Consider the following 14051-nt stretch of genomic DNA (forward strand, 5'->3'; position numbering starts at 1 on the left):
AGTTATGAATCGCTTTCACGCTACCTCTACAATATGTCAATCCTCTCCACGAATAAATGAAAGGTGAATTTTTTTTTTAAGCAAGATCCGACCGCCCGTCTCTGGGACGCTTGCCTAATTTGGCCCTTTCGCAAAGTTTTTTTTTTTTTTTAATTTCTTTTTTTTTTTTCACAGTTTTTGTTTTTTTATTTTCTGTTTAAATTGACTTTTTTTTTTTTTAAGGCCAAAGTAAAAAAATGAAGTGAGGAAAAAAAACCGAAGGTGTCAGCACGTGACACGGTACACGCTGCTTCCGTCCATATTGCCGCCATGTTTGTTGGTTCGTACGTGGACGCCGCTCGTGTACTTGTAGGTTGGGAAAAAAACAACGTAACAGACTGTTCTTTCCTTCTCCTTCTTGGCGAAATTTGCTTAAAGTTATTGTTCCATCTGCCCGTGTCAATTGTTACTCTGAGACTGCTGCAGGCCGCTTTTGTGAAGAGTAGGGGAGGCAGATGAAGGTTTGATCCAGGGGACCGTCAGCAATGAAGCGGTGGCGGTTGTGGTCATGGTAACCTGAAGCATCTGTTCGCTCTGAATCAGTCTAATGAGAGTTTTGAGACGTTCCAAAGATGACTGAGTTCCTCTCTGCTGGGCCAGCAAGCTATTCTTTAGCTCTAAGCATTTCTAGGAAAGAATAAAATAAGATGGTTAGATTGAAAACTGGATCTTTACATGAAAAGAAAACACACAAGTGCGGTATAAAATCCCCCATAGGCCTAATGCTAGTAAAATAATATTGTACCGGCGAGTACCAGGCTAGATCTACTACTCAATAAGTGACTTTCTTCAGGGGATTTTTTTTTTAATTAAAAAATTAAAAAAAAAATCCATGTACCCCATGTTTGTACCCTTAGAATTTCTCTCCTTCTCATTTTTTATTACTTTGAAAGCAAAAAAATAAATAAATTATATTATTAAATTATTATTATCATTATTATTAATAAACTATTATTATTATTATTATTATTATTATTATTATTATTAAACAATTATTATTATTATTATTATTATTAATAATAAACTATCATTATTATTATTATTATTATTATTATTAATAAACTATTATTATTATTATTAATAATAAACTATTATTATTATTATTATTATTATTATTATATTAAAATATATAATATATAGTAAAATTTGTTAAATTAGTTCAATTATTATACTCGAGTATAAGCCAAATTTTTCCGAAGTTTTTGTGCTGAAAAAGTCCCCCTCGGCTTATACTCGAGTCAGCAAAAAAAAAAAAAAAAATGTATATATATATATATATATATATATATATATATATATATATATATATATATATATATATTTTTAGGAGGGGGGGGTCTATGACCAGCCACAGTATCAATGTATAGAATCTCCCATAAAACAGTGCAAAAAAAAAAGATTTATAAAAAATAAAAAAAAAGTTCTAAATCACTCTCACTTTCCCTAGAATACATACAAAAGCAGAAAATGACTGTGACACACATACATATTAGGTATCCCTGTGTCGGACAGTGCCCGGTCTACTGAATATAGGGGATCTGCAGTACTCCTGTTCCGTCAGGAAGGGGTTAATAGGAGCACTGCAGATCCCCTATAGTCAGCCAGACTGAATTCCAAGTGGGGGAAGAAAAAACTCAGTCCTCAAGCTCAGGGAAGGGGCAGACAGACAACCAAAACACCCCCTCCCCTTCCCCAGCATCTACTGCACCCAAAAACTCCGACCATTTTCATTTTTTAAATTTTCCAGTAGCTGCTGCATTCCCCCCCCCCCCCCCTCGGCTTATACTCGAGTCAATAAGTTTTCCCAGTTTTTTGTGGTAAAATTAGGGGCCTCGGCTTATATTCGGGTCAGCTTATACTCGAGTATATAGAATATATAGCACAATTAGAACAATTCTATATTAAGATATATAACATATAGTACAATATCGTCTATCATACTATATATTATTTGGTATTATAGTATATTTTATGTCTATTATTATAGATTTTAAATATACATTTTTTTCTAAGAATTTTTTTAATCTTCATTCTAGGAATCAAACTATAGAACATTTTATCGCATCTATATTTTATTTATTAGATCACTATAAATGTGGAATGATCCAATTTGAATAAGTTTTCCGGGATTAGGAAAACATGGCTGCTTTTTTACAAAAAACAGGACCCCAATTTTTTGCAAGTTGCGCGTGGTAATGTAGATCGGTCCCCTCCCAGTCCTCGGCATTACCAGATACAGCCAGTTGAAAAATGAGATATTGTTTTTGTAAGAAAATGTGTTACTAATCCTAAATTGCATCAACAGGGCTTATAACTTCGGAATAGCTGAACAGATTTGTTTGGTCTGTTCATCAGAAGTAGAGATGAGCAAGTAGTACTCGATCGAGTGGGTATTTGATGGAATACTACGGTATTCGAAATACTTGTACTAGATCGAGTACCACTCGCTGTTCGAATGGAAAAGTTCGATGCAGAACCAGCATTGATTGGCCGAATGCTATACAGTCGGCCAGTCAACGCTGGTTCTTCTCCTACCTTTAGAAGTCTTCTCCGTGCAGCTTCCCCGCGGCGTCTTCCGGCTCTGAATTCACTCTGCCAGGCATCGGGCCTGGGCAGAGCCGACTGCGCATTCCCGCTTGTAGTGCGGACATGCGCAGTCGGCTCTGCCCAGGCCCGATGCCTGGCAGAGTGAATTCAGAGCCGGAAGACGCCGCGGGGACACTGCACGGAGAAGACTTCTCGGAGGATCCAGCCTGACCCTCACTCGTGGACTTGGTAAGTGTAATTTGATCGAACGTTGCCTACCCCTGAAACGAGCATTTTCCCCCCCATAGACTATAATAGGGTTCGATATTCGATTCGAGTAGTTGAATATTGAGGGGCTACTCAAAACGAATATCAAACCTCGAACATTTTACTGTTCGCTCATCTCTAATCAGAAGCCAAAGACCATGGACTAGCGGAGAGGTTGGCCATGAACTGGCGTAAGATATGAATCCTGACCTTTATAGCATTGCTCAGGAGTCTTTCTTGATCTTCAAGCTGTCTCTGTTCATTTTTTAATTCATTCCCTTTCTTCAATAATTTCCTCTTCTCCTCCTCTTTCACTGTAAGACAAGACATCAGAGTCAGTTGGGCACCAGATTGAGATACCATATGTATATATTGGGGTAATGGGTTGGTAGATACATAGGGCATGAGTCCTGTTTGCTCCTTCAGAACAATCCATCATACTAGACCATACGTTCTCCAGCTGTTAAACTTCCACCCCCAGCAGGCCCAAAGGGCTGTCGGGGCGAGCTCTGAGATGTACTATTGCAACACCTCAAAAGCTATGGCTTGGTGACTACTGCCATACTACAGTACAAGCAGCAAAACGTCCCCTGAATATTGGCAACTATGCAATCGTTGGTCTCTTTTGATACCGCGTCTTACCACATAAGCCCAATTTTTTTATTTAGTCACAACAGAAAGGTCCTAACCGGATTTATGTGTCACGTAAGACTGAACGATAGCTAGGGCACCGCTCCATGGCACTGTTTCCTTCTTTAATACCTGCAAGTAAATAAGAAATAAAAATCTAATTATATGGTCTTCTAAGATGATGTTCTTTTTGGATTCAAAAAGTTTGATAAAAATTGCTGAAAATGTCAAGGTTATAAGCAACAGTGGTGGCTCAGAATACGCAGTGGGATGGTTACTCAGCTACGCAGGTCCATCAGAGGGTAGGCATATACCAGAACAGAAGAGAATGTCAACTTGTATGCTGAGACGACTATGAAAAATGGGTGGAAAAAATTGTTTCGTAACCACATGTCTATTACCATAAGACCATCTTGGTTGTGGTGACCATGAGGTTCCTCACCTCCCTGCAACCTCTGGCTTCCCAAGCCCTGTTGGGAAGCTTTGAGAAGATGGCAAGCTCTTTGAAGGGAGATAAGTACTGGTCTTTGACCCTTGTGTGGTTTTTTGACTCAAGAAGGTCAGGCAGTGATCATGGACCTTCTCCGTTAGAAGAGGACTTGCAATAAACATGTCCTCGGTAATGTTACAATACATAGCTGTCGAATATCATGAAACTTGAACTCTTGTAGCCAGGACAAAAAGAAAAAAGTTACCTATAGTGTTGAGCGATCGGGATCGGACAAGATCGGATCCCGATCGTCGATCGAGCAAATTTCACGACCGCGATCGGAAATTGGATTTTAAAATCGATCCTGAAATCTCAAGATCAGCTCAACCCTAGTTCCCTAGTCTAGACTCAACACTTCATGGACACTTCATGTACACCAGTTTTGACTTCTTCTTACCTTCTGTTGGCACTTTGGACACATCCAGACCCGGTTAGGTGTGATTTTCACCGTTGATACCAAGCAGTCTAAATGATAAGCTCTTGGGCACGTTCCACACAACTGTAAATTGTTGCCACGTTTGCAGGCCGAGCAGTGTTCATCATGGATGATCTCATCCTAAAGGAGGTAAGTAAAACTAGATTAAGGTTCGTAAGAAAAGTCAAGATGGGTGGGGTAAACAACAACAGTCTCAAGCCCATCCAATACCAATGCCCCACCTCAAATGATCATTACTTTCCCAATACTTGTTGGCCAGGATGACTGTAGCCCAAGCCTACAATGACTGAGGGATTTTTTTTTTTTGCTTTGGGTGTGAAATGCTGATGAGTTTACAACATTAGTTGTTGAGTTAATGCCAGATCACACAAAACACAACGTAAAATATAAACTGAGAATATGAAGAAAAAAAAAACACAATGACCCCATGAAATGACTTTGTATATGTTTCATGCCAACCAAAAATTCCTGGAATGAAAAGAAAAAACATCTTCATCTGGATCTCAGGTCTACAAGATTGGCTCTGGATTGAGGTGTTGACGATAAAGTGGGGTGTGTAGATTTTTGTTTTGTCAACCCAGTCTACAAACCACGGACTGTCCTTTTGGAGTTGCCACACTTTTGTCCTAGCCTCGGTGGGAAGGTTGGGTAAGATTTAGGTTGACCACAGGGCAAAGAATGGTGACCAAATAAGTAATACTGGACCTTGTGGCTCGGAGAATGTTGGTGGCTCTTTTCTTGTTAGAGATGGCTTAGATGGCTGCCATTTTTTTGGGGGGTAATAAAGTTTGGAAATAAAGGGGACAAGGGATTATTAAATCCTCCAGGGTACTTTACTGGTGGAAGGGTCAATCATATCACTAGAGATGACGATTTTTGTTCTCCAAATTTGCTCTCATGTCTAGGGGCTTCTAAAGATCAGGACAAGACGTTGACTGTCCTAACAATATGGCCGATTTCTCCATTCCTGAATTGGTGATACTTTTGTGTAATGGGTTAATATGATGATGAAAGAAGCATGGCGGCGACATACCTTCCAAAAGGAATCCGTAATCGCTAGCACATAAAGAAGGGCAGAAATAGGTTAGTGGTCAATATTAATAGTATAAAGGTAGTAAAGCAGGGTAGGGGGTGCACATCTATATGATGAGTATTCTTTATGGTGAGATTAGTTCTATCATGATCCAGGTCACGTATAGGTAATCTATAGGTATGTACTATGGCTGATTTACCATACAAAGAGGCAATGGTAATGATGGGGGGCATGTTAATGGGGGTGCCGAGTTCTAGGTTTATTAGGTAGTCCATGGCTAAGGAAGGCCACGATTATTGATGACGTAGTGCACACACCATCCAATATCCAGTTGGGTCATCTTATGACCTGCCTTAGAAATATATCTGGTTAATATGGACACAGACTCATTCCTAAGTCTTTGGACTGCAACAAACAATGACAACGTGGCTGGTTACAAGTTAGGACTGGTTGCAATGAACATAGTTTCAATATGGTTGGTTCCTATTAGAGATGAGCGAGTACTCCCGTTTCGAATAGCACGCACCCATAGGAATGAATGGATGCAGTTGGCACGCAGGAGGTTAAGCAAAGTCTGCGTGCCGGCCGCTTCCATTCATTCCTATGGGTGCGTGCTAGTCGAAACGGACGTTCCTATGGCACATCTTGAATGGGACTGGTTGCTTTGGGGACATTTTGGAGTCAATGAAGGTCTATTGAGCAAATTGGGAATATTCACTGTATCAACAAGGGTTTACGTAGCCATAGGGAGAATTTGTTGGACCTAAGAGTTGGGTGACTACTAAGTATCTGTCCTCCTGTTCCTCCCTTTATCTCCTCCTAGGCACCTAGGGCTTATCTGAGGACAAAACCCAATTTGCCAAACCCAACGTTGACTATAGTTATTGGGAGAGTGTCTCTTGGCCCCCATAGTTTGGCCATAGGATCTGCTTTCGAGACTCTACTGTTTATGGCCACCTTGAACTTTCTCTAACACTATAGATCCCTTAATATCTATCCTTTTGTTAAATTTTGGGTTACACTTAATAACCGGATTGATAAACCTCCATGGATGGAGTTTGGTTTCATCACGATGAACGATATCATTACCTCTCCTCATTGATCTTTCGACCCTTTCGGACAAGCAATTATCATTAAGGAGGCTCGAAGTTCTGAAGATCTCATTGACATTCCCTAATCGTGTACGGCCTCAGAGTCTACGTTATCCAAACCCATGTAGAAACAATAAAGGTTCTTTTTGCAAATTAAACCAATTTTGGCCCATTGTGTTCTAATGAGGACACCACACTGAGTGTTACTACTCCAGAGCATACAAGGTCAGCCTACTGATCACACAAGGTGGTGACTTTCCATGACATTCAGCTGGTTAGATGAATTACCTGAAAATATCCCATTCCCTGATTAGCGACTAATCAATTTGCTAACGAAACAGCCCGAGGAACATTAATCACGGATCTCAGCCCCAGGATGAGGCTCCTAATAACTCTGCGATATTAGTTAATAAAACCCAATAGACTGTTTTATGGTCGCTAGAAAAATAGTTATGAGATCTGTCATCCAAAGTGAAGGATGATGGAAGATCTTCAAGGTGTTTATAGAATAGTATGGGCTTCATAAAGACTTCTCTCAAAGATTTGTCTTTAAAGGCACAATTTTGAGGCCTAAGAATTATGACTGGTCCTCATGGAGATGGTTGGTGGTGATGGTGCTGAGGAACTCTATAACTGTTTCAATGTTTTTGAGTTGCATTCAGGATAGAAGATTTGGGGTTAACAGGATCCCTAAAATTGATGGCCTATTTTTTGGATAGTCCAATGGTGATCAAACTCAATGCACCCATGCCGATCCAATGTTTGAAGGGCCAATGAAACTCCAATGAGTGCCACGTCTCCTTCATTGTCTATACTGCCCTGTATGGCACAGCTTCATACTTCTAGTAGTGGCGGTGCCTGGTATTACAGCTCAGTCCCATGGGAAGAATATGCAAATCTGTCTTCCATGATGTAATTAGGAAGTCAGGTGCCTCAGTGTTGCAAACCAATAGAGGGCGCTCACTGGAATGTACAAGCCTGTCTTCCCTGATGTAATTAGGAAGACAGAATCTCAGTGATATGGCCCAATAAAGGCTGCTCCCTTTAACATCATGTTCGACCTTCCAAGAGGCCTTTGTTTTGCAATGATGCTGGGATTATTACCAGGTATAGTCTCTCAACTGAGGATGGCCGTTTCGATGTTATTGCATCTCGTCAGCCCGGTGTAGAGAAGACTAACCTGGTAGAGGTGAGAGGCTTAGACAGGGTAAGGGGGGGTATCGTCACTCCTTGGGGAGAGACCACCATATAGGTCGAGCATGATGTTAAAGGGAGCAGCCATTATTGGGCCATATCACTGAGATTCTGTCTTCCTAATTACATCAGGGAAGACAGGCTTGCACATTCCAGTGAGCAAACTCTATTGGTTTGCAACACTGAGGCACCTGACTTCCTAATTACATCATGGAAGACAGATTTGCATATTCTTCCCATAGTCCCTTGCAAAGTGGAGTGCTAAAGGCTTAATAAGTCTCTACACACCTATATGGTGGTCTCTCCTCAAGGAGTGACGATACCCCCCCTAGCTCAGTCCCATTCACTTCAGCTTTGCACAACCATGTGACCAATGAACAAGATGTCCCATCACCTTATGGCACTTATGGAGGGCTCCTACCGCTTCGAATAACTGATCGGTGGGAGTCTCAGGTGTTGGATTCCTCTTTGGCTGTCCATGGTTAGCACTAGGAGCATTTTGCCTAGTATTACTATGGAAGAAGTCGAGAGACACTGGCTGGCATTGTATGGGCAAGGCCAGTTTATAGGTTGGCAAAATGGGCAAACACCATGTGGCTTCCGTGATCTTGAGAGATCTTTCCCAACATCACAAAGACAATAAGTATTTAGAATATGTATATACTTTTATTAGGTGCTACATGGTACTCTTTTCCTGCACTTTTGCTAGTTTTTGAAAAAAATTTGTTGAGATTTTAATAGTCTATCTATCTAATTTTTTGTTTACCTGCTTATCCCGTATAGAACGTTATGGCTTGGCATAGGTTAGACCCCAAAGTGAATACATAGAATTGAATATAATAACATGAAATATGGGCAACGTATAATCCCGAAGAGACAAAAACTAGAACTATGGTGGCGCCAACTTTTAATCGGACACATAAAACAGGTGGCAGAGTTGGCAACTTACCTTTCCCTGATAAGAACGGGTTACTCAAATAGTTTGGAGCAAGGCGTTTCCGCTGAAGACACAATAAGAACGCCATGAGACACAGAGACTTAGACATCTGGCATTTCACTCAATAACTAATGCATACGTGAAATACATCGATCGTTCAATCCGCATAATGTAAGAAAAATCTTAGCATAGCAAAAAAAAAAATTCTAGAAAATTCTATTGTAGAAGCAGCGCCGCACCTCCCATGAGGCGACCTGAAGCGACCGCTTCAGGCGGCGCTATGCTGGGCCCCCGGGAAAGGGGGCATTTTTGCTGACCTAAGCCAGTTCAGGACAAGTTGTCCTGGACTGGCTTAGTGTCACCGTCTCGGCAACCCGGCACGGGAAGCGAGCGGTGGATTGGGGAGGCCCTGTGGACGCAGCGCTGCTCCACCGGCCTCCCCTCTCGCTCAGGCAGAGAGCAGGTCCTCTCCCTGCCTGCTCTCTGCCTGCTAACGACGCTCGCTCCGTCCCGCCCACTCCGTTCGGCCCTGCCCCCTCCGCTCCATCCCCCTCCTCCCGGAAATGGGGGGGCGGCTTTCTGTCATCCGCCTCAGGCGGCATAAAAATTAGGTTCACCCCTGTGTAGAAGCGCCAATCCCTTCGTTTCTATCTATAAATAATTTTTTAAGTAAAATACTTACCATTGACTCAATTATTAAGATTATTTTTATCAAAATAAAAAAAAATTTGAGTTTATGTTTTAGGGACTTATTTACAAGCTGCGGTTTTATTGCAGTTTCTTTAACCAAAATCAAGAGGGGATACAGGGGAACTGTAAAAGAAAAACTTCATTTTCTTTATATTTTTTATCCAGTTGGTATTCTTATTTAGGAAATTTATTGGCAATTTCCCCAAAAAATTTTTTTGAGAATTTGAATTTTTATCAATTTTACAAAAATTTCGCAAACCTGTGCTAAAAAATATGCCCAATCAAAACTACAATAAACCCCCTATAGCTAAACATAAACTTCTCCTGGTGACTTTGTTGTACAATATGTATTATGGTATAGGACTGTTTTCACATCTCCAAATTTTGCTGTTATTTTTGCAGTTTTTGGGGGGGGTTAGCTTCAAATTTGTATTTTATCTATTTATTTTTATAGTGTTTAAAAACTTATGGAAAAACTTTGTCTATATATGAATAATGCTATAAATTATTCTATTAGATTACCGTAATTAAAGTCCTTTTTTATTTCAACCTACTAGAACAAGATTTATTAGGCTAAAATATGGCTAAAAATATATTTTTTAAAAGGCTGAAATATTGTTCCATTGACGTTAAGGAACACACAAAAAATACACTACAGTATATGGAGAAATGTACTGGGCCCCAGCTCTTAATAGTTGGAGGAGAAGATAACCTGACCACAATAAGAGATCATGGCTGGTTATCAGGAGGACACTACATGTATGAGAAGATAACCTGACCACAATAAGGACATCATGGCTGGTTATCAGGAGGACACTACATGTATGAGAAGATAATCCGACCACAATAAGGACATCATGGCTGGTTATCAGGAGGACACTACATGTATGAGAAGATAACCTGACCACAATAAGGACATCATGGCTGGTTATCAGGAGGACACTACGTGTATGAGAAGATAACCCGACCACAATAAGGACATCATGGCTGGTTATCAGGAGGACACTACATGTATGAGAAGATAACCTGACCACAATAAGGACATCATGGCTGGTTATCAGGAGGACACAGTAAACAAATGACCGTGAGAAGCCATTTCCGGGCACCTGCCTAACCACCGAGTGACGGTTCATTATTTACAAGATATATATCAGGGGAACACTACATGTATGAGAAGATAACCTGACCACAATAAGGACATCATGGCTGGTTATCAGGAGGACACTACATGTATGAGAAGATAACCCGACCACAATAAGGACATCATGGCTGGTTATCAGGAGGACACTACATGTATGAGAAGATAACCTGACCACAATAAGGACATCATGGCTGGTTATCAGGAGGACACTACATGCATGCTCCTTTCATCATAATTTTCATCATAAGACCAGGAAATCCAGATGATGTATGAACCGGATTTACCATTCTGGATTGCCCTTTGTGCATAGGGCCACGTTAATATTTGTGACAGAATCACTGATGGAGGAGGGGTAATGGGGGTTGTTTTTCAAGGACTGGTCTAGGCCATTTAGTTCCCATGAAGGCAAAATTTAATACTTCATCATGCCAAGACATTGTGGACAATCGCATACGTCCAACTTTATGGGAACAGTTTGGGGAAGACCCTTTCCTGTCCCAGCATGGCCCAAGTGCAAAACGCTAGGTCCAAGGCATGGTCGGGGAAATTCGGTGCTGGAGAACTTGACTGACCCTGACCTTAACCCGATCCAGAACAGAGATAGTGAAGCAAGACCCTTTCATCCAACATCAGTAACTGACCCTCCGAAATCTTGTAGAAAGCCTTCCCAGAGGAGTGGGAGCAGTTTGAGGCTAAATTCACACAGGGAGCATAATGGCGGATTTGGGCACCGAGAGTGACGCGGGGAGCCGCGTCACTCTCGGGCCAAAACCCGCCTGCTATGACTGTCGCAGCTTCCGACAGTCACGGCTTCCCCGTCCAGAGCAGGCTCAAATAAATGGGCCGACCCTGGAGGTTGCTGCCGCCAGGCGGACGCCGCGGCTCGTTGAATCCGCCTGAAGAAAGGTCAGTCCGATTATCTACATAGACCTCCATTTTGAGGGGTCGGATTATGATGTGAATTACGCGCCATAATCTGCCCCCTTAGTGCCTGTGCGAACTAGCCCTAAACAATTGATAACCTATCCTTAGGGACTGGGCCCCAGGCTGATCAGCTGTTTGAAGTCACTGCAGCGGTTCAGATGAGCACTGCGGTTTCTTCAGTACCACAGCGCTTTACATGGTATAGTGGCTGTTCTCGGTACTACAGCTCAGCCCATTCACTTGTGGCGGATAAATGTGATATCACGTGGCCTGTGAAGCTGATCCTCGGGGATCCCTAACTTTAGAATGGGACGTCAAAAAGGCGTCATAGGTACGTGTCCCAATAATTTTCTCCATATACTGTATTATCATCAGCCAGAATTAAAAAAAATTTAATAAAAAAGAAATAAAAATAAAATTTTTGAAAAAAAAAAAAGTCATCGTGATTTATACACAATAACAGACTGTCGGCGGCAGAATCCAATTTTGTAGCTTTCTATCTCATCCATATCTAGTGAGTGTAAGGAAATAATCTCGCTTTCCTCTGTAACGTCTCCAGACCCCTCGCGTCTTGTCGGCTCAGCACTTCTCGCTGCTTACTCATCAACGATTTTATGTTTTTTAGCGCGCACGAGTTTTGATCCTCAATCCCTTCTGATAGAAAATGTTCAATCTGATTATTCAGCGTTTCAGGGGGGTAAAATTGCTGCGCACGGTAATCCTTCTAGTACGGAATATAAACTACGCCGAACATTATACATCATCGCCGACCGTCACAAAACACAAAGCAATTACGCCTTCCGTTCATTCGCCAATTTATTTTCCAAATGTCAAAAGTCTCTGCCCCCCCCCCCCCCGCCTTCTCTTTTGCTTGGGGCTCTGAATATGCATGAGTTGATCCTACAATTCATTCTGGTTCCCGCATTCCCCTCCCCCCCTCCCCATTCCGACATACGTGGCGAAAATTGCTGGTCGATGGAACTGAATACGTTTTTTTTTTTCAACCCTGACTTAAGTAAACTGGGACTTTGGGAGCGTATAAAGTTTTTATTATTAGGAGTGGAGAGGTCGGTCGTACCTCGGGTTCCAGGAGGCCGCTGTAAGCCGGATTGGCCGTACTTCTCCGTTTTCTCTCGTGACGTTTGCTTTGGATCTCTGTAACCGTGGAAACACATTTGCATTAGTATTCCCTTTAAGAAGTCAAGGGCAGGGATAGACGTTTCGCTCCTTTGGAATGAATGCGACGCTTTGAAGGAAAACAAAGTTGAAGTGGAGCGAAACGCGGTGAACTGGGGCAGGTTTAGAGGAGATGTAAAGTGAAAAAAATTGGAAGAGACTTAAGGAAGGGCAGATCGTAATGGAAAAGGCAAAAATATTCAAAAAACATCTGTACAAGTTATTGGTAGACAAGCCCAAAGGTCCCAGTGGCCATTAGAGTGGACCTCTTATGTCGAGATGGGCGGTATTATGAGTCACCTTTGAGCCAGAGACACTAACAACACCGATATCCCTTCACTGTCAGGAGGGCAGGCCTTACAGATTAGCATCATCCCTGAACAGTGAGGAACGCCCCCCTGACAGTATTCTTCCATAGCCTCATACAGTCGGGGGCATTCCGCAGAGATAACACTAAGCTGTAAGGCCCGCCCTTCTGACAGTGAAGGAACATAACTAACGCCACCGATATCCTTCCACTGTCAGAAAGGCAGGCCTTACAGATTAGTGTCATCCCTGGATTATGAGGAATGCCCCCTTGACAGTATTCTTATACTGTCAGGGGGGCGTTCCTCACTGTCCAGAGATAACACTAGGTTTTAAGGCCTGCCCTTCTGACAGTGTAAGAACTTAACTAACGGCATCGATATCCTTCCACAGTCAGAAAGGCAGGCCTTACAGATTAGTGTCATCCCTGGATTGTGAGGAATTCCCCCCATGACAGTACCCTTCCATAGCTTTGTACAGTCAGGGGGGTGTTCTGCACTGTCCAGAGATAACACTAGGCTTTAAGGCCTGCCCTTCTGACAGTGTAGGAACATAACTAACGGCACCGATATCCTTCCACAGTCAGAAAGGCAGGCCTTACAGATTAGTGTCATCCCTGGATTGTGAGGAATTCCCCACATGACAGTACCCTTCCATAGCTTTGTACAGTCAGGGGGCGTTCTGCACTGTCCAGAGATAACGCTAGGCTTTAAGGCCTGCCCTTCTGACAGTGAAGGAACATAACTAACGGCACCGATATCTTTCCACTGTCAGAAAGACAGGCCTTACAGATCAGTGCCATCCCGGGGGCCACACGGTGGCTCAGTGGTTAGCACTGCAGCTTTGTAGTGCTGGAGTCCTTGGATTGAATTCCGCCAAGGGCATAAAAACCATCTGCAAGGAGTTTGTATGTTCTCCCCGTGTTTGTGTGGATTTCCATCCCATACTCCAAAAACATACTGATAGGGAAAAATGTACATTGTGAGCTCCATGTGGGGCTCACAATCTACATTAAAAAAAAAAAAAAAAAGATTAGTGTCATCCCTGGATTTTGAGGAACGCCCCCTTTTGACAGTATTCTTCCATAGCTTTGTACAGTCGGGGGGGGGCATTTTGCACTGTCCGGAGATAACACTAGGCTGTAAGGCCCGCCCTTCTGACATACAAAAAT

The 14051-nt window shown here is 42.2% G+C and overlaps 1 protein-coding gene across 2 annotated transcripts in view; it reads right to left on the bottom strand.

Annotated features, from left to right (window-relative positions):
- Nucleotides 1-227: 227 nt before the first annotated feature.
- PHF21B (PHD finger protein 21B) overlaps nt 228-14051 on the bottom strand; it is a 95985-nt gene continuing 82161 nt past the window's right edge. Inside the window, exons 7-13 of one of the 2 annotated variants that reach the window (XM_075275142.1) lie at nt 12477-12553; nt 8656-8707; nt 5422-5444; nt 4350-4508; nt 3522-3594; nt 3043-3146; nt 228-666 (exon numbers count right to left, since the gene is read on the bottom strand). In XM_075275142.1, coding sequence (XP_075131243.1) covers nt 439-666; nt 3043-3146; nt 3522-3594; nt 4350-4508; nt 5422-5444; nt 8656-8707; nt 12477-12553 — 716 coding nt within the window. In that variant the 3' untranslated portion in view covers nt 228-438. The remainder of the gene's footprint in view (nt 667-3042; nt 3147-3521; nt 3595-4349; nt 4509-5421; nt 5445-8655; nt 8708-12476; nt 12554-14051) is intronic. The other variant, XM_075275143.1, reaches the window with a different exon arrangement.

Source organism: Leptodactylus fuscus, chromosome 5 (genome assembly GCF_031893055.1).
Source record: "Leptodactylus fuscus isolate aLepFus1 chromosome 5, aLepFus1.hap2, whole genome shotgun sequence".
In the NCBI taxonomy this organism is placed as follows: Eukaryota; Metazoa; Chordata; class Amphibia; order Anura; family Leptodactylidae; genus Leptodactylus; species Leptodactylus fuscus.